This window comes from Hypomesus nipponensis, chromosome 11, assembly GCF_054491055.1.
Source record: "Hypomesus nipponensis isolate SF chromosome 11, ASM5449105v1, whole genome shotgun sequence".
Lineage (NCBI taxonomy): Eukaryota > Metazoa > Chordata > Actinopteri > Osmeriformes > Osmeridae > Hypomesus > Hypomesus nipponensis.
In genome coordinates this window covers 22,484,773-22,511,146 of record NC_140371.1, presented here as the reverse complement: position 1 = coordinate 22,511,146, position 26,374 = coordinate 22,484,773, and the positions used below count along the sequence as shown (strand labels likewise).

General features: G+C 48.0%; 2 protein-coding genes across 2 annotated transcripts in view; both read left to right on the top strand.

The window, feature by feature from the left end:
• The first annotated feature begins 1,182 nt into the window (after positions 1-1,182).
• On the top strand, positions 1,183-15,048 carry nid1a (nidogen 1a). Its single transcript, XM_084709855.1, has 20 exons — positions 1,183-1,509; positions 3,075-3,386; positions 3,496-3,719; positions 3,849-4,144; positions 4,586-4,726; positions 4,832-5,083; positions 5,699-5,899; positions 6,310-6,543; positions 6,777-6,917; positions 7,943-8,071; positions 8,445-8,588; positions 9,536-9,655; positions 10,295-10,522; positions 10,629-10,801; positions 11,718-11,844; positions 12,058-12,229; positions 12,440-12,597; positions 12,747-12,870; positions 13,664-13,776; positions 14,483-15,048. Exons 1-20 carry the CDS (start codon positions 1,306-1,308, stop codon positions 14,611-14,613), a joined length of 3,624 nt encoding a protein of 1,207 aa, XP_084565981.1. The 5' UTR covers positions 1,183-1,305; the 3' UTR covers positions 14,614-15,048.
• A 1,276-nt stretch (positions 15,049-16,324) lies between these two features.
• The window catches only part of lyst (lysosomal trafficking regulator), a 55,577-nt gene continuing 45,527 nt past the window's right edge, over positions 16,325-26,374 (top strand). The window contains 3 exon segments of the mRNA XM_084709374.1: positions 16,325-16,450; positions 16,546-16,921; positions 23,938-24,029. Coding sequence (XP_084565500.1) covers positions 16,841-16,921; positions 23,938-24,029 — 173 coding nt within the window. The 5' untranslated portion in view covers positions 16,325-16,450; positions 16,546-16,840.

The following is a 26,374-nucleotide window of genomic DNA, read 5'->3' as shown; positions in this document are numbered from 1 at the left end:
GGAGATGGCGTTAATGAGCTGTATTTTCCAAAGAATTCCTTGAGACATGAAATACAAGATTTCAAGTAGTTGGCCCAAAATCTAGAACACGTTATCTAGCTGAAAGCTTCTTTGACCGTCCAATGTAGAGTGAAACACAAGAGCGAACCTGGCTCTGGTATTTTACACTGAATTCACAATTAACTGGCCAATGTAAGACTTGACACGAAATATTTGGACCTCACCATTAAATGATTTATTAAAAAAGACACGTAGCCTAATTCTAAACCGTGAGTTTAAATTCAAATCTGATACCTCCAGTGGTTTAATACATGGTGTTTGGTGAAGAGGAAACGTGCTCTCAAGCTCTAACAAGCAGTGTGTTGTCCAGTATCAGGCAGTTTGGCCAAAACTAACTCCCGTTCAGATTAGGCCTGCTCGCATGCTCCTCGTTATTCCCACCAGGCGAGAAGCTGATTGCGGCTTCCCTCCCATGCTTAGTCATGGTACAGTGACTTGTGTACCGTCCCCAAAGTTTATATAATTTGTCCAAGAGACAGAGAGAAAGAAAAGGGGGGCACAAGAGTGCTAGTAACCCTTCTGGCATCTGGCCAGACCTCTCTGTGTGTGTGTGTGTGTGTGTGTGTGTGTGTGTGTGTGCGTGTGTGTGTGTGTGTGTGTGTGTGTGTGTGTGTCTGTGTGTGTGTGTGTGTGTGTGTGTGTGTGTGTGTGTGTGTGTGTGCGTGTGTGTGTGTGTGTGTGTGTGTGTGTGTGTGCGCGTGTGTGCGTGCGGTGCCCCGGCTGAACACACCGTGGAGCCATCCACAGGCTTGTAAAGACAAAACTCAGTATTTGCCATTTATGTATTTCTTAATACGTTTATAATTATCTTCCATTATTACAACATACCATTTTCACCCAGTTACATATGAAGTTGCATATAGCCTATTATTATTATTGTTTTGAATAACCTTTTTTCAAATGTTTACATTTTGTATTTTGGGATCGTATGTATCTGTAAAAAGCCAAATATCTGTCAAATATCCTGAAACCTGAAACTATCTTTACCTCCTTTTTGTATTAAACATTAATTTATAACGATTTTTTCCGGAGAATTTCTTTCTAGAAATGCTCCGCTCCGCTCCCCTCTCCACCCCGCCCTCTTCGGCCTTCCATACCTCTCCATGTCTATCCTGTCAACTTCGACGTAAATCTCTTTGCGCTTTTTCTGCGTGGGGGCAAGTTCGGCGCTTCTCTCCCGTTACCTATTAGCCTACTCATTTTAACTAACCCAGCAACTGGGCAGAAGTATCTAAATATCAAAACATGGGCTGGCAGAAACCAGGCTGGTTTATCACCGTTACTTTACTCGGGCTTGCGGTATCGGTGCAGAGTATCACACGGGGAGATTTCTTTCCATTCGGTGTCACCGCTGGAGACCAGTTGCTGGAACAAGGGAATGACCAAACGCACCAACTTACCCTTGACAAACCTGTATTGTTTTACGATGGAAAATTCAACAAGATTTATGTAAGTTCACAACGTTTTGAATGAGTATCGTAACAAGTAACTAATTTGACACTCAAATAGTGATTATGGGTAATGTTGACATAAAATGAGCAGCTGCGCATTTATTATAAGGGTCACGAGTACACCGGAGACGGCACGCCGCTTAATTTCTGCTCCTCGCTTGAAAAAAGACATAATTAAAATGACAACATCACAAATGTTCTGATCATACATTTCTATGAATCTTTTCTAAGTCATGAGCACACATGAACAATCATGTTGCGTTGCTAATACTTTATATTTGGTTGTGGAAATAACTAGTCCCAACATTTCAGGTTATCATTTACTGCTGCCCCTGAGGCTAAAGGACCTGGTTTTCAATCTACTCAAGTAATTAATGTTAAACTCCTATATGGGTTTGAAACACTTAGACACATGATTGTAAAGAAATATGTGACTTGTATAACACTTTGCCCCAATTAAACATCCCACAACCTCCCGGACCAAATTATTTAGAATAACAAATGAGTAAAATTGAAACAGACTTTTTGATGTTTTCATCAACCTAATTCTCACAGTGTGCAGCTATTGTGGAGCATGCTTAATTGCCCAAGAGCAATTGCAACAGCATAAAGGAAAAGCTGTGGTATTGTGCTGGTCAGACAAACAGCTCTTTATCTTCCTGATTCTGCTTTTCAAAGGAAGAAATGCTCTATCCTTGCTCTAATGGTGTTGTGGATTAAGGCCAGCTATCAGAATAGTTTCATACAATAGATCAGAAAGATAAACATGGTGGAGGAACATCAGAGCAGGAGAGGTTTTATTGACATCAAGAAAGATTTAGAGTTTAGTCAGATTTATTCAGTCAGAAAGTGATTAAGAGACTCTAAATCAAATGGCAAACATCAACGTGTTGAAAGATTTAATGTGCTCCAAGACACCCCTCAAGAGCATATAATTAATCACAGACACTTTCTCGAAAGTAGGAGAGCTAAATTCTTTCATACTCAGCATAGAACAGTAAGTCAGTACCTGTCCTAAACTGTCTGAGCCCACTGGGGAAATAGTCATGCTTTGTGAAGCAGACATGTTGATTATCATGTCTGGAAAAAGTGGGTGCCTTTGAGTCCAATATTTCATACAGAAAAATATGTCAACAGATATGTTCTCAACTTTATCTAGCATTTAAACAGGAAGTTCTCCTACTAAAGGTTTCTGTGCGATCTTGGGGATCTGTGGACAGCTGAGGTTTAGACAGGAAGCGCCCCCATCTGTGGCCAGGAATAGTTGTTGTGTTCTCTTTACACAGGAAGGAGCAGAAATGTGTTTTTGCCATAAGCTGAGCTTCTTTTCAAGCACAGCACGGGTTCATACGGAAAGTTCTAACTCTGTAGAACGGTGTTCCTGAACCACGTCTTGTTGTTGAATGTGTTGTTATATAGGACTGACCTGGATCATTAGCTCAATTTGTTTTCAATAGAGGTCAAAGTAGGACGGCTCTCTTGTTGACCTGCATGCCTCGTAAAGAACCATAAGTCACATGCTTAGTTGTCGCAGGCTGACTGAAGGTATGTTTCACCTTTCAGCTCAACACCAACGGCTTTGTTGCCACGGCCAAGCCGAGCAGTGAGGCGACATACCTGGGCAAGATGCCGGCTGGGTTCGGCATGATCGCAGCTCTGCATGGAGACCTGGACACGAGTGACGGGGTGGGCAAGGTGTACTTCCGCCAGGATGCCAGTGTGTCCACCTTGCAGCTGGCAGCAGACCACATCAACAGGGCCTTCCCGGAGGATGATGAGGTGGAGCCCACCCATGTCCTGGTGGTGACCTGGGCAGACGTGGCCTCCTACCAGCCCCACAGCAGAGGAGACAGCCTGGACAGTGTGGACAAGGAGGTGAGCTCATCCGGACTGGTGTGCGATCGTCATCCAGTGATATTCCGAATCGTGACCGACAACTTACAGAACGTGTTATCTCTTTCCCCGTGAACATCTCGTCGCACAGAGAAACACCTTCCAGCTGGTGATTGCTTCCTTGGAGAGGGCGTCTTTTGCCATCCTTCTCTACCCGAGGAAAGGGCTGCAGTTTGTCTCCACGCCAGTGAGGGGCAATAATGAGATCCTGCAGGCCGGCTTCAGTAAGGGCCTGGTGAGCTCCTTCCTGTTCAGCAGGCAGGGGCCGTACTACCGCACCACCACTAACCACGAGGCTGTCAGGGCTCTAGCTGAGTAAGCGTATTGTCTCTGCCGCATTTTGTCTCTTGCGCTTCCAAACTCATCGCACTTTTCATCGTTTTTCAATGTCTCTCTCTCTCTCTCTCTCTCTCTCTCTCTCTTTCTCTCTCTCTGTCTCTCCAGGGAGACAAACTCCGGCCAGCGAGGTGTTTGGGTGTACGAGATGGGCACCTCTCCGTATTTCACAGACGTGGCCCCAGGCGAGGTGACAGACCTGCCCACAGAGGGCTCTCTGCACCCTGACCAGCAGGAGGTGGAGTACCCCCCCTACCATCCAGCCCCGGAGCCCCGGGAGGAGGGCCCCGTCGGGGGCCAGATCCCCATCCACACTGTCCAGTTCCAGCCCCAGCAGCCCCACTACCAGCCAGAAGACCCCCAGGTGGTGATTGTGGACGACGGAGGAGACATCAATGTTGACGGTGAGAGTTGAACAGAACGGGGCAACCCACCTCAAGGACCAAAGTGTCATTTCAGCCTCGTTGTTTTAGTTTGAGGTTTTTCTTCTGATGAACTTATCCCCAAGTTCCCCCCCAGAAACGTAACCATCGCCTTCCCCCCTCCCTTCCCCCCCCCCCTCCCTTCCCCCCCTCCCTTCCCCCCCCCCCCTTCCCCCCCTCCCCTTCCCCCCTCCCTCCCCCCCCTCCCTTCCCCCCTCCCTTCCCCCCTCCCTCCCCCCCTCCCTCCCCCCCTCCCTTCCCCCCTCCCTCCCCCCCCTCCCTTCCCCCCTCCCTTCCCCCCTCCCTTCCCCCCCTCCCTCCCTCCCCCCCTCCCTTCCCCCCCTCCCTTCCCCCCCCCCCCTCCCCTTCCCCCCTCCCTCCCCCCTCCCTTCCCCCCTCCCTCCCCCCCCTCTCGCTTCACAGTCTTCTCCTACAACTCTGAGACGTGTGCAAACAACAGGAAGAAGTGCTCCACCTTTGCAGACTGTAAGGATTACGCCAGCGGCTACTGCTGCCACTGCAGGCCTGGCTTCTACGGCAACGGAGTTCAGTGTGTGGCTGAGGGTGTGTTCCCACACTTCCTGTTTACCCTTTAACATGTACTGTTCTCTTATCATCGATGGAGGATACTTCTATGTTGCGCTGGCTGAGTCTTGGTCTGCTCTGCAGGGAAGCCCCAGCGCATGAACGGTAAAGTGAACGGGAGGGTGTTTGTGGGAAACAATCCGTCACCCATGGAGTTCAGCAGCAACGACCTGCACTCGTACGTGGTGGCCAACGAGGGGCGAGCCTACGTGGCCATCAGCACCATCCCTGCCAACCTGGGGCCTTCTCTGCAGCCGCTGTCGGCCCTGGGAGGGGTCATAGGCTGGGCCTTCGCCCTGCAGCAGCCCGGCTTCAAGAACGGCTTCAGCATCATCGGTGAGAGGGAGAGAGGGAGGGGGGAGAGGGAGAGAGGGAGTGAGAGTGGGGAGAGAGGGAGTGAGAGTGGGGAGAGAGAGGTTGGGGGGAGACCGGGAGAGAGAGAGGGAGAGAGAGAGAGAGAGAGAGAGAGAGAGAGAGAGAGAGAGAGAGAGAGAGAGAGAGAGAGGGAGAGGGAGAGGGAGAGGGAGAGGGAGAGGGAGAGGGAGAGGGAGAGGGAGAGGGAGAGGGAGGGAGAGAGGGGGAGAGAGGGGGAGAGAGGGGGAGAGCAGGAGGCCCATGTTGTTTAACAGCACTAACAGTACGTTGTAGAGGTCTTTCTGTGAAGCTTCCTTGGTTTACTACTTTCCCATTCCTTTATTCACATTGTGCAAAAAAAATAATGAGTCATTGCACTCATCCGGCCTGGATGAAGAGACACACAGCTGTTTCAGATCTCTCAACCCTGCAGCTGCATGGGCCCAGCTGCTTCCAGTCCAGGAACAGTATCTATCTTCCCCAAAACTCCCCTCAGATCACCTCAGTACAGACAGGGGCCGATGAGACACAGTTCGCCTGGTGCCAGGAATGTTTACAAGAGTCTTGACCTCTCTCTGTCCCTCCCTCTCTGTCAAGGTGGGGAATTCACTCGACAGGCTGAGGTGACCTTCTCGCCTGGCAACGAGAAGCTGACCATCAGGCAGGAGTTCAAAGGCATCGATGAGCATGACCACCTGGTGGTCAGCACCACCCTGGAGGGCCGCGTGCCAGAGCTTCCCCAGGGTGCCTCTGTGCAGATAGAGCCCTACTCGGAGATCTACCAGTACAGCAGCAACAGTAAGTCCACCGGGCTGGTCCTGGAAGTGCCGTGGTTGTGGAATGTCCTGAGACAAAGCGTCATCTGTCGTTTTCGATTCAAGGCTGAATTTCTGAAAACCACTTGGCCACACCACAAAGAGGGCTGAAAGTTAACATTGTTTTTGTTGTTGTTGAGGCACACATATATTGGAATCTGAGGTTGTGTAGATAAAACGAAGAATCTAGCCGTGGCCCATTGCTGCATGTCTTCCCCTCTCTGTTTCTCCTTGCCTTTCCTGAAAAATGAAAAAATACCCCCCTGCCTCTCCCCCCCCCAAATAAACTGAGAATCCACATCCAACGTAAACAGGTCAGTCCCAGCTGTGACCTGCTGGCTAAACCTGGTGTCCTGTCCACCTGCTGGCTAACCCTGGTGTCCTGTCCCACAGTGATCACATCGTCCTCCACCAGAGACTACGTGGTGAGTCAGAACGGTGTCCCCCCGGAGACCAAGAGCTACCAGTGGAGGCAGACCATTACCTTCCAGAGCTGTGCTCATGACGACACGTCCAGCTCCGCGCTGTCCTCTCAGATGCTGCGGGTTGAGCAGATTTTCGTCATGTATGACGTCCCAAACCAGCTAATTCGCTACGCCATGACCAACAAGATTGGAGATGTCAATGGTGAGGTCACACAGCCAGTTCTCAGTCTCAGACTTCCTCTCTCAGCCTTGGTCTGATGTCACTTCCTTCTTGGTTTGAGAAAACAGAATCCCCTCCTGATTGAGACTCCTAGCGGTGTGGATTTGGGGGGATAATTAGAGGAAAGATAGTGGTTGTTGAGTATGATGGGATGGGATTGACTTGTTGGTTTTGAAATGTTGTCAATGCAATAAAGGGTGTGCTGTTGTGTTCAGGGGGTGGCCTGCCAGTGGAGAACCCTTGTTTCACGGGAAGACACGGCTGTGACACCAACGCTGTGTGCCGGCCGGGACAGGGGAACCTGTTCACCTGCGAGTGCAGTGCTGGCTTCATCGGGGATGGCCGGACGTGCCATGGTACAACTGCAAAACGTCCACACTAACACATAAAAGGTTTTTGAAATGGAATGGAGTTGTGTGCCAAACGGATACAACTAGGTGCGTCTTAAAGCATTCCTTACCAGGATAGAGGGAGTATTTTTTTATTTAACCTGAAGTAGCGTCACAAATATGTGATCGTTCGAAATGTGGGTCCCACATCACAAATATGTGATTTGAACTATTTGTTCAAAAATTAAATTGGTTAAATTAAAAATGTATTGAATATTTTTCCGATAGACAAAAACTATGCGACAAACGCTTTAGTATGGTAAAATACAGTAGCATGGTAGTAGCATTGCTACAAGTTTAATGCTAGGTAACTAAGTCTGGCAGTTATCTAAGCTAGCTAGCTACCATTTTGAGAAAAAGTATACTTCCGCTGTGGGGACCGTCGGAAATATTTTGAACTCACTAATCTAAAGTAGAACAGACTAAACAGACTTGTATTTTGACTATTAATTGAGGAGACATTGATTTTCCATGACCCTACTCTTCCCTTCCTCGTCAATTTCGGTCTGCATCCGTTTAAAGCCATAGTTTAATATCCTGTCAGCATTCCTGCTAATCCCTTCCTTCCTGGGGAACTGGTCGCTTGTCACAGAACAGTCTTGGTTGAGAGGCCACCCTGTAAACAGAAGCTCTCTCCATTAAGGGGCGGTCCCACACCAATAATTCAGCCGGAGATTGAGACGGACACCAGTCTCTACGCGACCAGGGACTTTGGCTCTTGTGTCTGGGGACTGTTGAGGAAGTGCTCCCAGGCACAGGCGTAGAAACAAGGATATTTCACAGGACACAGGAAAGACGCTATCTGTAACCATTCGTAATTAGGAAACCCGATTAAGTTCTACCGTCTGATCCTCAGTCGTTATCTGATGAGGGAAGACGCTGAAACGCCTTTGATTGTCAGATCGGGAGACAAAAGGCAGAATCTGGACAGACTCTGACATCGTGCTGATGCTGTGACAAAGAGGGATGTTTAGGCTGTGTTTTTCTTCCAGACATTGACGAGTGCAGGGAAACGCCCCAGATCTGTGGCCTCCACGCTATCTGCAACAACCATCCCGGAACCTTCCGCTGCGAGTGTCAGGATGGCTACCAGTTTGCCAGCGATGGACAGACGTGCGTCGGTGTGTACAGGCTGCCTGTGTACACAACCCTTTCCTCAGAGCATGAGTAAAAACAACACACACGGGTTAGGTTCTGCATGTCCATGTTGTCTGGCTGTGATCCTCTTTCGGTAAACAATGCCACCTGGCAGCAAATGAAAACACATGACATCACGTCTGGTCACCTTTCAGAACATTTACATTTAGTCATTTAGCAGATACTCTTATCCGGAGCGACTTACAGTAAGTACAGGGACATTCTCTCCAGGAATCAAACCGGCAACCTTATTAATAGCCCAATTCCCTAACCACTAAGCCATCTGACCCCATCTAGACCCAGAACAGACAACATGAGGGTTGTGATTCATGTGAGTGTCTGTATTGGTTCCTCCAGAGGTGAATCGCCCAGTGGACCACTGCTCAGAGGAAAGCCACAACTGTGACATCCCTCAGCGCGCTCGCTGCAGCTACACCGGAGGCTCTGCCTTCATCTGTTCCTGCCTGCCAGGCTTCGTAGGAGACGGACGCAACTGTCAAGGTACAGCTGGAACCATCTGCCCTGCATTTAGACAGCAGACCAGACATCTATCACACATCTATTGTATGAGACACAGTGGAGGATTCTCAGTAACCACGGTTACCAGTCCTGTAGGTGTCTGTTGTTAGGGCATTGATGACGTGATTGGTTAAGCACCTGGTGGAGTTCCACTCTGAGGTATGTGAGTCATCTGCTGCTGAGGTTAGACAGGAGGACGTAAAACAGCAGATGAGGATGCCATGTGCCTGGTCCTGCTAACAGACACACAGGGCTGTCCAACAGACACCAACAGGACTCACATTTTCCACCTATCGACACCCGCTGCGTGTTCCTCAAACACAGGGAATGTTTAACAAGGGTTTACACTGCCTTGTTTCAGGGGCTTTAAAAACACTCAGAAAGGCACTAGCTAAATGATGAGGTGTTATTAGACACAAGATTATATTTACTTTGCCTTTCCCTCCCTCCCATCTGTCCCCTCCCTCCCTCCCTCCCTCCCTCCCTCCCTCCCTCCCTCCCTCCCTCCCTCCCTCCCTCCCTCCCTCCCTCCCTCCCTCCCTCCCTCCCTCCCTCCCTCCCTCCCTCCCTCCCTCCCTCCCTCCCTCCCTCCCTCCCTCCCTCCCTCCCTCCCTCCCTCCCTTCCTCTCCTCTCCTCTCCTTCCCTCCGTCCTCTGATCTGTCTCCTCCCTCCCTCCCTCCCTTCTCCCTCCCTTCTCCCTCCCTCCATCCCTCCCTCCCTCCCTCCACCCCTACGTCGGTCCGTCCGTCCCTCCCTCCCTTTCCCTCTCCCCCCCTACCTCCCTCCGTCCTTTGATCTGTCTTCTCCCACCCTCCCTCCCTCCCTTTTCCTCTCCCTCCTCTCCCTCCCTCCGTCCTCTGGTCTCCCTCCCCTCCCCTCCCTCCGTCCTCTGGTCTGTCTTCTCCCCCTTGTTCCTCCGGGCCTGAAGACGTGGATGAGTGCCAGCCCGGCAGGTGTCATCAGGACGCTGACTGCCACAACACCCAGGGATCGTTCACCTGCCGCTGCAGGCCAGGTTTCTATGGCGATGGATTCTACTGCACCTCAGGTGAGTCCTGGAGTACCTGAGTGTATGTTTGAGATCCCCGGGTCCCGCAACCTCAGATAAGAGAAGTTTATTGAGTTATTGTGGAAAAGTAATTGAGTCCAGACACAACTCCAGCCCCATGGAGTCCACATCAACATCTGGCTGCAACACACCAGACGCAGTCAAATCAAATCCAATTATATACAAATACAGTGTGACTACTGTGTTTCAGATTTCTAGCTGTTCAGGATTTCTGTTAGTGTGGCTACTGTGTTGAAGGTTTTGTATTGTTAGTTTTGATAGAACAAAAGTAAAGTCCAGATTGGTTTCAGTCCCAGTGTTGTTTATTCCTGTTTGGATTTGAGATCCATGCTAAAGCCTGATGGTGCCAGCTGGAATGTGCTTTCTTTTCCAAGAATGGTGGAGAAGGAAAGGAAATGGTCACGTCCTGTAGTGGGGAGAGACTGTTTTTTTATGTGGTTTGTAGTTAAACCCAACCATATTTATAACATCAACAGTTAGTTCAGACAGAAAAGTCTTTGAGTTAGCCTTTTGGTGGTGAGTTCTGCACGAACAATAAAGTACAGGTTCATTTATTGTATCAACTCAGTCCTGCATTTGAATACACATGTGTCTGATTTGTTGATTCTCTTCCTGCAGAGAGGACAAAAACCCAGTGCGAGACCCACAGAGACAGACTTCTGGGCTCTACTGAGTTTGGCCCCCGAGGGCCACGCCCTGTCCCTGGCCAGTATGTCCCAACCTGTGATCCCCATGGAGCCTACGAAGCCACCCAGTGTCACGGCAGCACGGGACACTGCTGGTGTGTGAGCCGCAATGGGCAGGAGATCCCAGGGACACGAACTGGACCAGGGAGCCGACCTATGTGTGAGCAAACCAGACCTCCTGTCCCTGAACGAGCTACTGTGCAGCATCATTGTAGGGCTTAGTTCTTGAGCAATCACCTTTCACTCTTGTGTTGGTCTGTGTGTAGGCATTGACCAAGAGGTCATTCCCCCACCGGTGGGACCCACTACCAGGCCTGATGTGTACCCTCTGCCCCCGGGAACACATCTTCTGTTTGCCCAGAGTGGGAGGATTGAGTTTGTCCCTCTGGAGGGGTATGACATGAAGAAGAGTGAGTCCAAGGCCGTCCTCCACCTACCAGTAAGTCCTCATTCACTTCTACTTTTACCATGAGGTTAGGATAGCGGTGACTCGGAAGTCTTGACGCAATCTCCTAAGATTTTTCATTTTGTTTTCATTTTGTTTTCATTTTGTTATTGTGGCATTTAAATCTTTTGTGTGGTTTAATTTGGCATATACCATGGTCTGGCACCTCGTCCCTTACATACTCTTGCCGTTGAAACAAGACATCACTGTTCCTGTTTGTGGCCTTCCTTCCACTTAGTCACAAGTCATAAGAGTTCTGCAGAAGAACACTTCTCACACATACTCTCTTGCTCAAAGACTTGTTTACATTTTTAAGAGCTGTAGTTAAACAATTTCAGGGTGATATAGATCCTGTTTGGTACATTGTAATTATTTGTTCAAAATTTCCAGTTCAGTCACTAGACGAGTTTGTGGGTCTGCTTTTCAGTAAAGCTAAATATTGATATGATATCTACACAAGTTAAGCTCAGGACACTATTACCAGGGCATGTGTCATCATTTGGAAAATCGATTGAGACTAGATTCAGGAAATGTTTTAGTTTTACACATCATCAGTTTGGCATGTAGGATCATTTAATTTCTCCCCTAGCACTTACCAGCATGTGGTGTTGGTTACCATCTGCTACTGAAGGCTAGGGCAATACCACAGCCACATGTTGACATTTTTACTCTAATTGTTAACATCAGTGTAAAATCGTCTAATTCACACTATTTCTTCACAACCAGATTTTCAAACTAGCAGTTTCCTGCCAAGGCTTACACTTGGTTTCAAGTTCTTTTTGTAGCCTTTTTTCTTGATGTAAACACTGACGTCGGAAAACAAGCTTTTCCGTCTGTCGCCCAAGATGAGCTTCAGGTCCCTGACCACTGCACTCACCAGAGGCTCACGGGTACTTGACTTCTCTCGCAGGAGAAGATAATCATCGGGGTGGCGTATGACTGCGTGGAGAAGATGGTGTACTGGACAGACATAACAACCCCTTCCATCAGCAAGGCCAGCCTGCAGGGGGGTGAACCCATTCAAGTCATCAGATCAGGTGGGGTCAGAGGTCAGGGGTCAGAGTTCACCTTTGCTCCAATCACACATCTGTTTCTCATGGCAGTTCTCTTAAGAGCTGGATCACCTGTGACCCTGGAAAGCATCCCTTTGATGCTCAGTAATGCCATTCTTATGAAGACAACTGCTTCATTGGCTGCAGGGGTGAAATGTATCACAGTCAAATCTTCTGTCTCGTGTTGCTCCTCTACAGATCTCGAGAGCCCAGAGGGGATTGCCATAGACCACTTGAGCCGGACACTGTTCTGGACCGACTCTATGAAGGACCGGATCGAGGTGGCATCCCTGGACGGGACTCAGAGACGTGTCCTGGTCGACACTGAGCTGGTGAACCCCCGGGCCATCATTGCTGACCCCACCAGAGGGTGAGTCTGGTCCCTCCTCCTGCTCTGCTCTGTGGGAATGGACACGATTCCCCATCTGATCCGCATTGCTTTTTTGGGAATGTGGGACTCGATTACTGAAGCCTGGCCTGTTAATCAAAATGAGCTCAGCCATTTTAGACTTTGTGTGTTCCCTTTAAACACCTCAGATTTTGTCCAATCTGTTATAAACTGTAACTGGTCTGTCGATAGAAACTTGTACTGGGCCGACTGGAACCGGGACGCCCCCAAAATCGAGACCTCCTACATGGACGGTACCAACAGGAGGGTCCTGGTAAAGGATGGTCTGGGCCTGCCCAATGGTCTGACCTTTGACACCCAGAGCTCTCTGTTGTGCTGGACTGATGCAGGTAGGCTGGGTTCAAGTGGTGACAATCTTCCGTTGGGACGTGCCGTGGTCGAGGGTTGTGATTGGATGTGATTGCAGTGGTCGAGGGTTGTGATTGGATGTGATTGCCGTGGTCGAGGGTTGTGATTGGATGTGATCGTTCGTCTGCAGGCACGCATAAGATGGAGTGTATCAACCCTGGCCAGAGTGAGAGGAGAAAGGTCATGGAAGGCCTGCAGTACCCCTTTGGAATGACCTCCTATGGAAAGAACATCTACTATACTGACTGGAAAAGGTAGGGTAAAGACACAAAACACAACTTCCTTCTCCCCGGCAGGAATTTCACTCTTTGACTCATTGAATTTGAGACTGTTTTGAATATTTCTGGTCCATTTTTAAGTCTGAACTATAGGGCAACAGTATTCTCACAAGTCGTAGGTGTCACAGAATGAACACCAGAGTATTTGGTTCAGTGTGTGACGCCAGGAGTAGAATCGGTGAAGGTGTTACCTAAACAGGAAGGGAGGGGTGCTGGGAGGGGGATGGGGTCACAGGTCAGATGAACTCCACAGGCTTCACTCCCGCTGCATGAGCAGCATGAGGGCTCTACCCTCCCCCCCCCCCTCACAGTGGGGCCCTGTTTCTCCAGACAGACCATGCCATCTATGTGTGTTTGCCATTGAGAAGGGGAGGGTGCCTGGGGGTTGGGAGCGGGGGTCAGGGAACCTATTTGAAAAGTGGCAGCTGCTTGCAATTTCTCAGACTCTTATGTGGCTGTGATTGGGTTGTCCAGGGCCTCTCTTCAGATCTCACCAGGGGCACAGCTCTGCCGGAGGGGGCTGGAAGGGGGCTGTGGACTAGTGGGGCATTGGACCACAGGATAAACTATCTCAATAAACTTAACAACTGTGCTGCACTCCGCCCTTCCCTAACTGTCCCACGCTTCTCATCAGGGGGCTGTTTATTGCACATCATCACCGCTCACTTTCCACACAGAGTTCTCATCACAACTATCATGCTGTACCTAACTTTTCCCCCTCCAGTTGAGAAATCCCAGACTGTTAAGCAAGTGTTTGTGTTTGTGTCAGGGATGGAGTGATCGCTGTGGACCGGAACACTGGGAGGGAGACGGATGAGTTCCAGCCTCAGAAGCGAACTCGCTTGTACGGGATCACAACAGCCTACGCACAATGTCCATCGGGTGTGTAGCTTTTTATTTTATTAGTCCTGTGTGACCAGTTCTGGTTAAGTCTCCCGTAAATTGTAGCAAGGGTAAGTATTCAGTGTCAGGGGCGAAGATAAGAAAAGGAAAATAAGAACTTACAACAGTAAAACACAAAACGTCACTCCTGTTCTGGGACGTCCTCTAAATCATTCCATGAACTGGTGTGACCCTTGCATAGTTTGGGGTCACCTTTAGGAAGCCAGGTGTGGGTGTTCCTCAGTTCTGTAACTTCAGTGATGGTGCAAACACTTAGCCCTCTGACCTCTCTGGTCCTGGTGACGCCTTTACACAGAACAGAGTTTCTGACATGCTCTTCAATCTGAAAGCAACAGGAAGCCTAGTCAAGATGAAGTTGGGGGAACACTAAGGTTACTGTTGCGCATTAGGGCAACGAACTTCCACACAGCACCCTGTCTCTGGTTAAGATTACGTAAAGCCAGAGAATGTTGAGCCCCAGAGGCCCTCTGCTGTGTTTTGTCTCCAAATACTGTGAAACTGAGAAAAAGACTGTTGCCCTCAGATGATGTTAGTGATGTCTCAAGAGATCAGTTACACAAACCAATCACACACCAGTTCACAAGAATGACCATACTGAGCATAAAAGGAATGCTTGACAACAATATTAATTATATATACTATCTTTCTCTGAGTTTTTTTCTAAGTGTATTATTTCTGTCATCAGGACAAAACTACTGTACGGTGAACAACGGAGGTTGCACGCATCTCTGCTTAGCCACTCCTTTAGGACGCTCCTGCATGTGTCCGAAAAACACCGTGGGCGTGAGCTGTGTGGAGAGAGAGGGGAGGTACTGAGGTAAACGTGTCAAGAGCTCTGAGTGACCTCAAATGTCCCATCTGATGTTGAGTCAGGCTGCCACTTGTTCTAAACTATAGCTGTTCAAAAACACTTCACTGAAATCCTACTGTGCATTTTATGACGAAAAAAAACCCCAAATCTTTTTCCATTATCCCCTTATAGTTTTTTGGGGGAATTGTTCATACATGAATACATATTTATCAATACATTTATAGGACATTTTGAATATCTTGAATATCTCAAGGAATAAATTTAATGTGAAGTTAGTTAAATCAAACACTCATCTCCTAGCTTTGTGATATGATGTTGGCATATGCAATTCATTCCATAATTCGGATTGAAGTATAATAGTGCTAAAGAATTGACTGTATTAGAGGGGAAGATAAGTTTACATTCTGTGCAGCTATCCAATAAAAAAACTTTTTTAACAATGGCGTGAAATTATTTTTTCAGACAGTGCTGTCTCAGTGATTGGAATTTATGAAGAAACGACACCATCTTGTGGGATCTGTGCTTTATTGCTTATGTCGTTTTGAAGATTTTTCGCTATTACACTAGAGGTTGCTGTCCACTCAGTTTGCTTGCTTCGTGCCAAACGAAATGTCGGAGCTGTCATTTCTGTCTGGACGGCGACAAAAGGAAAAAAGAAAACTGCTTTTATGTCGGCTGTGCTAAATAGGGCTGGTTGTTCCAATGTACCGAAATGTTTCTAATAAAGTTAACGAAAAACATACTCCTGCTAAAGCAAGCCCTAGTGGAAATGTTAAGTAAAACATCTGTTGAGATCATCTCTTTGTGTAGCCTTGAGTGATTGACAGGACAGCGCTAAATAACTCAACCAGAGACGGATGACGAAATGGAACCATGGGATCAGTTTCAGCGGAAGATCATTTCAATCCATTATTTTAAAATCCCGGTACAGCTGCCCTCGTAATGATAATGTGTTGAAGTCCAAGTTTGCATGTTTCATTACTGTGTTACTTGTGTCATCAGAAATCCATTAAACGTCTATTCGAAAGCAGCATGCGTTCACAAATAAATATAGGCCTATTTACGCCTTGTATTAATATACAAGCTTCGTTTTATGTTTATTATTTCTTATCCGTGAGTTTACACCCACAAAGGGGGACACTGCTGACGTAGGATGAGTGATTTGCGAGTAATTGAATCTCTTGAAAGAAAATGTTTGATCGATAGGGGCTTAGCCGTTTTGATCCAATAGAATCACAAAGCAGGCTTTTGGGGGCGTGAATGTGTACTTCGGTACGTCTCTTTCCCAGTGACTGAATCGCTGGCTGGAAGCTACCTGGAGTCGCATTGAACAGGTCAGGTATGCCAGAAATCTGCTCCGTAGATCTTAAAGTGACAACATGACAATTTGGAGGTTTCACAGAGTTTAACACATGGCATCTTGATATATGTATTTGCTAGACGTTCTTCGTTGCCAGCATTAGTCGCCTAGCTAGATTGCTAGCAGTTTGCGGCCGCGGGACAGTGTTTGACAGCTGATGCTGTGTGACAGGCTATACAGTAACGCGGGTTGGAAAATGGTCCCTTAACTCAATTGCTGCTCTGTGCACAAGACGCTGTTGCCGGATACTGTACTGTGCTGTGCCTGCTAGTTTGCAAACTACGTTCGTTAGGCCTATTTGTATATTATCGACTCTAAAAGCTGAAGGTTTTTTGTCTTTACTAGCTAACTAGCAACACTAGCTATGCGCATCATTCTGTTTACACACCAGCTAACGTTAGCCAACGTAACCCGTTAGCTTGCTGCCCGGTTAGCTTGTCAAAACAATCACAAAGCCCATCGTAACGTTGTGTGTGAAGCAAGTGCGTGTGTAGAGATGTGGACATCAATACAGTTCGCTAGCTACCATAATTAAGTTAGGTAATTGTATTTATCAGTTAATGTATGTTCTTTACAGGATTGTGTTGGAGCTGTGCACGAGCTGGATGATATGATTTCGCATCGGTCCTTCCAAGTTCCAACTGAGTAGCGCTCGCGCTGCCGAGTGATGCCGGCTACAGAGAGATGAAGCAATTCAATGGATTACTGACGTAAAAATAGGAATTACTGACGTAAAAATAGGAATCGTCTGTGATTTTGCACTTTGGTTGACTGTGGGGCGATTTGAACTTCCCCCAGTTTACCCTTTCCTTCGATGAGGACTGATCTGATCCACCTAACATTACCCCCCTGTGCCTGGAGAAGTTTCCGACATGGCCAACCCACACTTGGCTAATCTGTCATTTGCCTGGGAGAACTACATGGACTGCAGACTGCAGGGAGCTGATCTACAGGTAAATGCCATGGCTGAAGTAATTAGACCTGTATGAGTTCTCAAGTTTCCGGCAAGGTGACTGGCCAATCGCTTCCTTAAAGGAAGAGGCTAGCTAGATATCAGGTGGATTATACATTCAATGGCAGTCTCTTCCAAGATCTGTGTTCAGACAGAATGGTTTATTTTTCCGTTAAGGTCTCTAAGATTTATGGATTACCTACACTGTTGCCAGGATGTCCTGTAAAACTGCTGTACAGTGAGTGTAGGAGTGCAGTAGGTCTGTCACAAGTATATTAAACAACTGTGTGTGTGTTTGTGTGTTTGTGTGTGTGTTTGCAGGCAGTTTGTGTAGATTGTGTGGGTGGGTGTTAACTGACTTGAGTAATCTCACTATTCGGTTGCACTCAAAGCAACATGAGTGCGAGCCACAGTAGGGTACTGCAGAGCTGTTTAAACAGGAGCTGTTTAGGCGGGTGTCAACCACAGCTCGCAGTGCTGTCCAGTCTTGCGCTGAAGTTTGTGCCTGGCTACGTTGTTTTTTAGGGTTAATTCTCAATGATTACAGGAAACTGTCTTGGGAGATGAGAGTTGACCTCTCTTGCTGCAACCATATCCCCCCCCCCCCCACACACACACACACACACATTCACACAACCAGCCACAGCAGCCAGATCACGGGATTCAGATTAGTGTCCCTACTCTAGTCAGGATTGGGGATTCAACAGCAGTTTCAACAGCCATCTGGCCTAGACGCTAGTCCTTAACCTAGGGGGCCTTTAGGGTTTATGGGTATTTGATGAGGGTTGGGGTGTGAATGAGACACATGAGGACACACAGGCCCACCAGTGTTACGATCCTCCAACAGGATTCCTTGTCAGTTTTTCTGTTGTTTATTGTAGCCAGCCTTAGCTGCCTGCTGCAGCTTGTGTCCTCCCAGTACCATGGTTCTCACCAGCCTCCTGGTTCCAACTATGTATGCTCGAGGCCAGGCTTCTGTCAACAAACAGACTGTGCATTTTGCTTCCTCCTTGACACAGGGTGAGAACCACCACTCACATGTCCCTCGTTTCTATAGCGACGCTGACGCCTCCACAGCAAGATGGAAGCAGCTGTTTTGTGCTTCTCTGGTTTAAAAAGGTCTTATTTCTGTGTTTGTTTGTTTTCGTAGTGTGGCTAAAGTGCTCTGTCTAAATGTACGTTTCATTTGTGGAACTGTTCTGCTCCTTCGGTTCCTCCTCTGTCAGACATAAACCAAGACAGATCTGTTTCCCCTGTTAGTGGGCCTGTTATGGGGCTGTCTCTTCAGCGTTGTGATGGCTTCACTAGATTCAGTCTTTACTTTGTAACTGAAGCACTCTGCTCTCAGTCAGTGGACCATGTCCCTGTATGGCTGACACTTGTGATTGTTACACTAATGTGTATCACTCACTTGCGCAATGTCACAGAGAACTGCCCCTTAACCTACCTAAACCCTCAAGGAAGACGAGGAAAAACTCCCAGTGAAACTCAGAGGGCTCCTCTCCCACAGAGACGGTCGGAGACACAGAGAGGTGCAGACCAGAAGCTGAACTCATGCAGCAAGAGTAGAGATAAGAAGTGCAAATGCATGGAGAGCAGATATCCAGAGGTCTGAATCAGCTCCTCTCCTGTCTTCTCTGATCACCTGAAGGCTGCCTCCCACTCACTACAGCCCCATCAGGGAGATTTGAGAAGGGAAATCCGACGTCTGTGGATCAGACGAAGTGTGCAGGGAAAACTAACCAGTCACATTTAGGGAACTTCCCTGCCTGGTAGAACAGTAGAGGTTTGTCATCAGTGTCAGGCAGAGGGCACAACTCAAAGGTCAAGTTTTGTGGCCTCACATGATTCTTCAGTAAACCTGAAAGTGAAAGTTTCATGCTGTAGAAAGGAGGATCTGTTAGTTAGACTCCAACAATTTTCAGACCACAGCAGTAAACCACTTCTTGCTGTTTTTAGAAGCAGATTTTTATTAATAAATCCTGGATTTATATTAGATTAATTTGGCTGCTCTCCTGTACAAGCTGTTTGTGTGACTGATTACACTTTCTACTCACCAAGAGAGCGGACTGGTCTTACAAATGTAAGTGTTTAAAACTGTACACATCTGACAGGTTTGACACAGTCTGAACCAGGTCTTGACTGGGACTGAAAAACGGCCCGGGACTTTGAAACGCAGACTGGCCCACAACGGTGTATATATATAATATATATATTACAGTACCAGTCAAAAGTGTGGCCTTGTCTCAGGCAGGCTGGTCCTTATCTCAGGCGGCCCGGTGTGGGTGTCTGGCTGCTTGGTCCTCACAGGGCTCCAGGGAGAGAGCCTGTGAGTAAACCAGGTTTATCTGGGTCTGAGGAGCGAGTTATCATGCTATCAGACTTTTGTAACCTATAGAATATCACCCAGACCCAGTAATGCAGACCACACAGTTTGTTTTCGTGTGGGCGTATTGTGTACAGTTGAAAGTTACCTCAGTGAGAGGAAGTTAGTTTGAGAGCAGTTTACCCACATGAAGGATCCTGACCACATCAGCTTCCTGCTGCCCCGGTCAGACTCCTGCCTCTGAAGTCAGCCTCTACTGGCATGTTAGAAAACAAATGGGGGGGGGGGTCTAATTTGCTATGTATTTGAATCACCCACATTTGAGTGTTTTTGATATACGGGTATGCTAAATGCCATGTTGCGTACAGTAGCCTAGTCCTACTAAGACTGTCCTAGGCGTTACCCTAGACTCGTTCTGGGGTCTGACTTGGTTCCAAACTGTTGACTTAAGGTGTGAATAATTAATCTCTCTGGTGCTCTGCTGAGTCAAATTTCAACCTCTGCACCACCCTGGTTATCTTCTTCCACCAGCGGGCATGTCATTAGCCCTCCCTCTCTCCTTTTGGAACCATCCCCTCCTCTCCCCTCCTCTCCTCTCTCCTGTCTCCTCTCCCATCCTCTCCTCCTCCTCTCCTGTCCCCTCTTTTCCTCCTGTCCCCTCCTTTTCCTCCTCTCCTCCTCCTCTCCTGTCCCCTCTTTGCCTCCTCTCCTCTCCCCTACTCTTTCTCCTCTCCTGTCTCCTCTCCTGTCTCCTCTCCTCCTCCTCCTCTCCTGTCCCTGAGGGGGCAGCTGTGAGGGGGGCTGACTGTACAGTACAGTAGCATTGTTATCCTTTTATGGACCACAGTTTCGAAAGACAAGACAGCTTTTTTTTTAGCTTGTTCAACACTGAAGTAGTAAACATTATTCAGGACTAGATCTTAGGTGAACACAAACATAATAAGGGGCTGAGAAGTCATCTAACTGCAGCTGAAAGCAGCAAGTTGTTATTTTCTCATTTCCTGTGTAGCCTTGCTGCCTCTGTATGCACCAGAGTGTGTTTACAAGCTGATGCAAGCGGAGGAAGCCAGAGGTAATCCAGCTTGCTGTGTGTTTGGGCTCGTTCCTGCCAGCAGGTGAGGGTGTGTGTGTACTGGCCTCTAGCAGCAGGTGAGGGGGTGTGTGTACTGGCCTCTAGCAGCAGGTGAGGGGGTGTGTCGGAGGGTCCTGGACTGGGACACCTCATGATGCTCATCTCTCAGATGTCAAATGAGATCAGCTCGCTCCTCAACCGGAAAAACATGATGTGACCACAGGGCTCTCTCACGAGGATGAGATCACGTCGCTCGCTGCCTCGCTGCCTCCCTGCCTCGCTGCATCACTGCCTCGCTGCCTCCCCCCACCAGGAACATGATTAAAAGGATGTTTCTAGTGGAGTGGGTGACTCAGCCAGCATCGCTCCCATGACCAGACCTCTCATGATCAGGGTTCTGGATTTAGGCAACTCTCACACACACACACACACACACACACACACACACACACACACACACACACACACACACACACACACACACACACACACACACACATACACACACACACACACACACACACACACACACACATACACACACACACACACACACACACACACACACACACACGTGGTGTAGCCTGTCTGGGTCCATCATGATCCGGATGGTTTGAGTCTTCCCCCTCCTGCTGTAACAGGAAGTGGAGATGGAGACACAGACAGCCATAGAGAAATGAGTCACAGAGAACGAAACACACAGTCTCTTTCAACATGTCAGCCTTTGTTCATTTGTGATGCAGTGTGAATACTGCATGCATATATCGCATTAAATAATCCACTTGTGTTCTATGGCTCCGTCGCCCTCATAGTACAACACCACGCCTGCATAACCCTTTGGTAGAGCCAGCTGTGACTACAGAAGGCTCCAGAACAAAGCAGAGACGCCTCGGATGGTTGAGACACAAGGTGTTCAGTCTCACTGTTGTGTTTCTAACATGTGGTGCTAGATATAGTGTGATGAGGGGCCATCTGCAGCGTGCATGCAAAGCAGCATCTGGACTTAGTCACCTGGTATTAGACGGGTTTACACAGAGCTTTTACTGAAACCAAGAGTTGTCTGTGTGTTGCCAGATAGAATGAGTTTCCAACTGGTATGATACTGGTATGATACTGGTATGATACTGGTATGATACTGGTATGATACTGGTATGATACTGGTATGATACTGGTATGATACTGGTATGATACTGGTATGATACTGGTATGATACTGGTATGATACTGGTATGATACTGGTATGATACTGGTATGATACTGGTATGATACTGGTATGATACTGGTATGATACTGGTATGATACTGGTATGATACTGGTATGATACTGGTATGATACTGGTATGATACTGGTATGATACTGGTATGATACTGGTATGATACTGGTATGATACTGGTATGATACTGGTATGATACTGGTATGATACTGGTATGATACTGGTATGATACTGGTATGATACTGGTATCTATGGGGATGAACTTTAGTCTTCCAGAGGCCAGTCTCTGTCTGTTTACAGGAAGAGGACTTTGAAAGCTGGTGATTATTATGATGTTTCCCTCAACCTTTATCAAATCCCTCTCCTGCTATGGTTTGTTTCCTGGTCTGCTTATGCTGTGTTTAGCCTATACTGTACATGATCAGATAAGAAGGTAAACAGCCTTGCAGGCATGTTAGTAGAGCTTCTGTTCCACTCTGATACAACCTTAGTTTCACTTTGCATTCAGGACAGGTTTACTGTGAGTACATGCCTGCAATTGTTTACCAAAGTGTTCTGCAGCCAGGAAATATGGGTGTTCATCAACATGAGTGCCAGCCTGAATCCAGTTGCTTGTGTTGGCGAAGTAGTTTTACAAAACACACTTTCCCTCTCCCTGCCTCCCCCAGCCATAATCCTCTCTCCATGTCTTTACTTTTATCTGACACCAGACTCCTCTCTCTGTCTCCCCCTCGGGCCTCCTGCCCCTGGCTCTGGTCAGTCAGACAGAAACATGGTTTCTCCTGATCTTCTCTCTCCTTTTTTTACTGCACTCGAAATGTGACGGTCTGCTTTGATTAGCCCTCAAACCTCAAGGTGTGTTAAGGACTTCCTGTTGTGATCATGTGACACGGTCATATTTACTACCAGAACAGGCATAGTCACGGTGATCTGTTTCGTCTGGGGTGAGCTGGGACTGGTCTGGTTTAGGGGGTGAGTCTGTGAGTCAGGAAGCTACTGCTGTCGTAACATAAAAAGGAAGGAAGGGTCTAGCCTCATGTAACAGTGACAGCAGTGTGATGTTGAGGGACTGAGAGCAGAGCAGGCTGGTGAGCAGGCTGGTGAGCAGGCTGGTGAGCAGAGGGGTGAGCAGAGGGGTGAGCAGGCTGGTGAGCAGAGGGGTGAGCAGGCTGGTGAGCAGGCTGGTGAGCAGAGGGGTGAGCAGAGGGGTGAGCAGAGGGGTGAGCAGAGGGGTGAGCAGGTTGCACACACCTGAATTCTGATACTAAGAGGAGAAGACCCGGTAAATGGACTGTATTTATATAGCGCATTTTCTACCTTAGCAGCACTCAAAGCGCTTTACAATGTTTGCCTCTTATTCACCCATTCACACTCACACATACTGACGGCAGTGAGCTGCCATGCAAGGTGCCGGCCTGCCCATCGGGAGCAACTTGGGCTTCAGAGTCTTACTCAAGGATACTTTGGCACATGACCTAGGAGGAGTCAGGGATCGAACCGCCAACCTTGCGATTAACAGACGACCTTCTTTACCCCCTGAGCCACAGCCGCCCACCCGGGGTGACTGACAGAACCAGCTCCTCTGGGCTCTCCTGCTAAGGCCGGTGGGGCGTGGCCGGTGGGGCGTGGCCGGTGGGGCGTGGCCGGTGGGGCGTGGCCGGTGGGGCGTGGCCTGTGGGGCGTGGCCAGTGTGCCTGCTCACATGGAAGTGGCTTTGGTGAGGCTTGATGAGACGTCATAGTGACCCACGGGTGTTGTGTGTGTTCTAACCAGTCGTGTCTGGTAGTAATGTGAATGAGGTGGTGTGTGTGTGTGTGGACCCACTGTCGGTGCCTGTGCCTGTGCCTGTGCGTGTGTGCGTAGAGAGAGCTAGTGTGACAGATAAGGGGATAGTGGAAGGAATACAAAACAGAACCGTTGCCTAGTAGAGGAAAGTGTATCTCCACACTACATCTTATGTCACTGGGAGCCTGCCTCCACTGACTAACCAGAGGATCATCTCTGAGTACCAATGGTTTCATCAACAGACACCTGGAGCCTTACATTCACTAGACTTGTTTGAACTGTAAAAACATCTTCTGCTTATCTTCTTTGATCTCAGGGTTAGTTTGAGAGTTGCAAGAGAACCTGAGCTTGACCCAGTCCTTAATCAGTAATAGGCAACATTTCAGCTGCTGTTGTGTTGAATATTATCTCTGACATGTGTGTGTTCTCTCTCTGTGTGTCTCTGTGTGTGTGTGTGATCCTGTGTGTGTGTGTGTTCTCTCTCTGTGTGTCTCTGTGTGTGTGTGTGATCCTGTGTGTGTGTGTTCTCTCTTTCTCTGTGTGTGTGTGTGTTCTCTCTCTGTGTATCTCTGTGTGTGTGTGTGTGTGTGTGTGTGTGTGTGTGTTCTCTCTCTGTGTGCAGGTCAGTCTACAGTGTCTGGAGAGCTTCCTGTGTATGTTCCACTGTGTTGGTCACGTCCACCTCCAGAGGAACAAGGACACCCTGAAGTTCTGGTAGATATACCCTGAGTTACACCCTCCTCTTGCTCCAGTATAGACCTGAGTTACACCCTCCTCACCCTCCAGTATAGACCCTGAGTTACACCCTCCTCACCCTCCAGTATAGACCTGAGTTACACCCTCCTTACCCTCCAGTATAGACCCTGAGTTACACCCTCCTGTATGTCTACTGACCCTGGATACTGCAGTAAGCCGCTAGCGGTTTACTGTAAACCCCTGGCTCCTCATAACTGAGTTATGTCGCGCTGTGAAGTGGGACAAAAGGAAACTCAGTTTCTGGAGGCCGATCTGCTAATAAACTTTACAGTACGTGCAAAAACAAGCTAAATGCTTCAGGATCTAGTAGTGCCCCTTTAATTAGCGGAGATGGAAAGAACATGACATTTCAGACGTGCTGAAGAAAGGGTCCTGTGTCCAGCAGCATGGTTTCCGGCAAGCGTTCCTTATCGCTGGGTTTGTAATCGCTGTCTCTTAGTTACAGTCCCAGTATCAGGTTGTGGGAACAGTTGCTCTACAAGAAGAAAGCTTGTATGAATCATAAGGTATAACCTTATGATTATATGTAATCTTAGAATATGTGTCATGCTTTATTATATATGTGTGTGTGTGTGTGTGTGCATATATATATATATATATATATATATATATATGCACACACATATACATATATAAGCTTCATTTTGAAGAGTTGTCAGATTCATGCCCTTTTGGGTGTTTGACTTGTAATCTGCTATATCTCCTCCCTAGCCAGCCTGCTCTCTAGCAATCCTGCTGGCTTATCACGGTACATTAGATTTTTGATCATAGAATTTCACAGTGACTCACATGTCATTCACGAGATTCTACAGTGTAATCTGGAGACTTCCTTTGGACTGTCAGTCTCGTGGTGAAGACCTTGTTGACTTGGATGTGTTTTGCCTCCTGAATCAGGCCCTTATGATGATGGTGTTTCAGGACCAGGGTGCAACAGAGTACGCAAGACTACACAAACACACAAGTACAAACATACAACAGTGTGAGATCAGTGCAAACCAACAACACACCGGAGGTGGAACCCAGCCAGTGCAGGGCCACATGCTTCTCTCAGTCCTTGTGGTTGCACAAGACACACAGAGACACTCAAGCCTGTTGTGTGAGGATTCTGCAGAAGCATGATAACTCTAACTATTGTTCTCTGCCAGCCTAGCTGTGCACCAGGGCCCGAGCTGACAGTGATCTGACCAGGAGAGGCCAGTATTTGAGGGAGGCAGGCTGCCGTGTCCAGACAGACCCAGAGGCAGAGAGAGGTGGAGCTGTGGGGCTGGCCTGAGCAATCCTAGACAGTCGTCCTTATAGAAGTTACCAAAATCCTCTGCAGAGGGGCGGGGCAGGTCTGGCTTCAGCAGCAACCCATACTATCAGACTGTGAAGGGCACAGAGAGATAAATACATTTTTGCAAATACTTTTTAGTTGTTGTGTGTGGCTGTTTGGGAGAGAGTTTACTGTCAGTGACTGCTCTGTTTTTCCCCACCTGAAGTAGCAGTTTTTTTTATTAACAAGGTTTAAAAAAAAGCCAACAAACTGGCCATTGTGTCGCTGTAGTATGACTCCACCTACATCTGTGGGTGCTAGCCGGCACCCTGGAGGCCGGCTGGAGCCATCAGAGGAGGTTTGTGGAGCACCAGACTGCAGGGGGCATGTCAGTCTCCCAGGGCCAGCACCAGGATCATGTGACAGCACATGCTTTCATGTGACGCACTGATCAACTGCAAATCTGGAACGCTTCCATTTGAAATTCCGATTTAATGGAATTTGTGCCGCGGGACAGAAAATTCAGTCAGTGCTGCGAGGAAGAATGCGGACACAACCAGGGGATCTGCGTCTTAGCCTGGAACGCACGGTTCACAATGAGGGGAAGAAAGGTTTTCCCACATCTAACCTCTGGTGAGATTAAGGAACATTCCTATGCTCTTGTTTGGCTTATTTTGCCTCTGAGGTTTGGTGGAAGGAATGTTGTGGATTTGTGTGTTTGGTGAACATTTGGTGAGCAGACCTTTGAGATGAGGCATAGGCTATGTGGGTAGTTAGGTGTGTGTGTGTGTGTGTGGTGCTTTCATGCCTAGACGGATGAAGCTTTGTGGACGTTGTCTTGTGAACTGTCAAGGAGCCAGACAGATATCATGTTGTTTCTTCGCTTAAAACGTTTGAGCCCAAATTAGCTCCTGTTCACTTGCTGCCAACATGACAAACATTTTGACAACAATTTTCAAGTAGCTTTAAACTGTTTCAGTTCTACTCTAACACTATCAGTTTGAATAGTTTAGTTATCTATAAACAATCACCAATGATAAGCATCCAG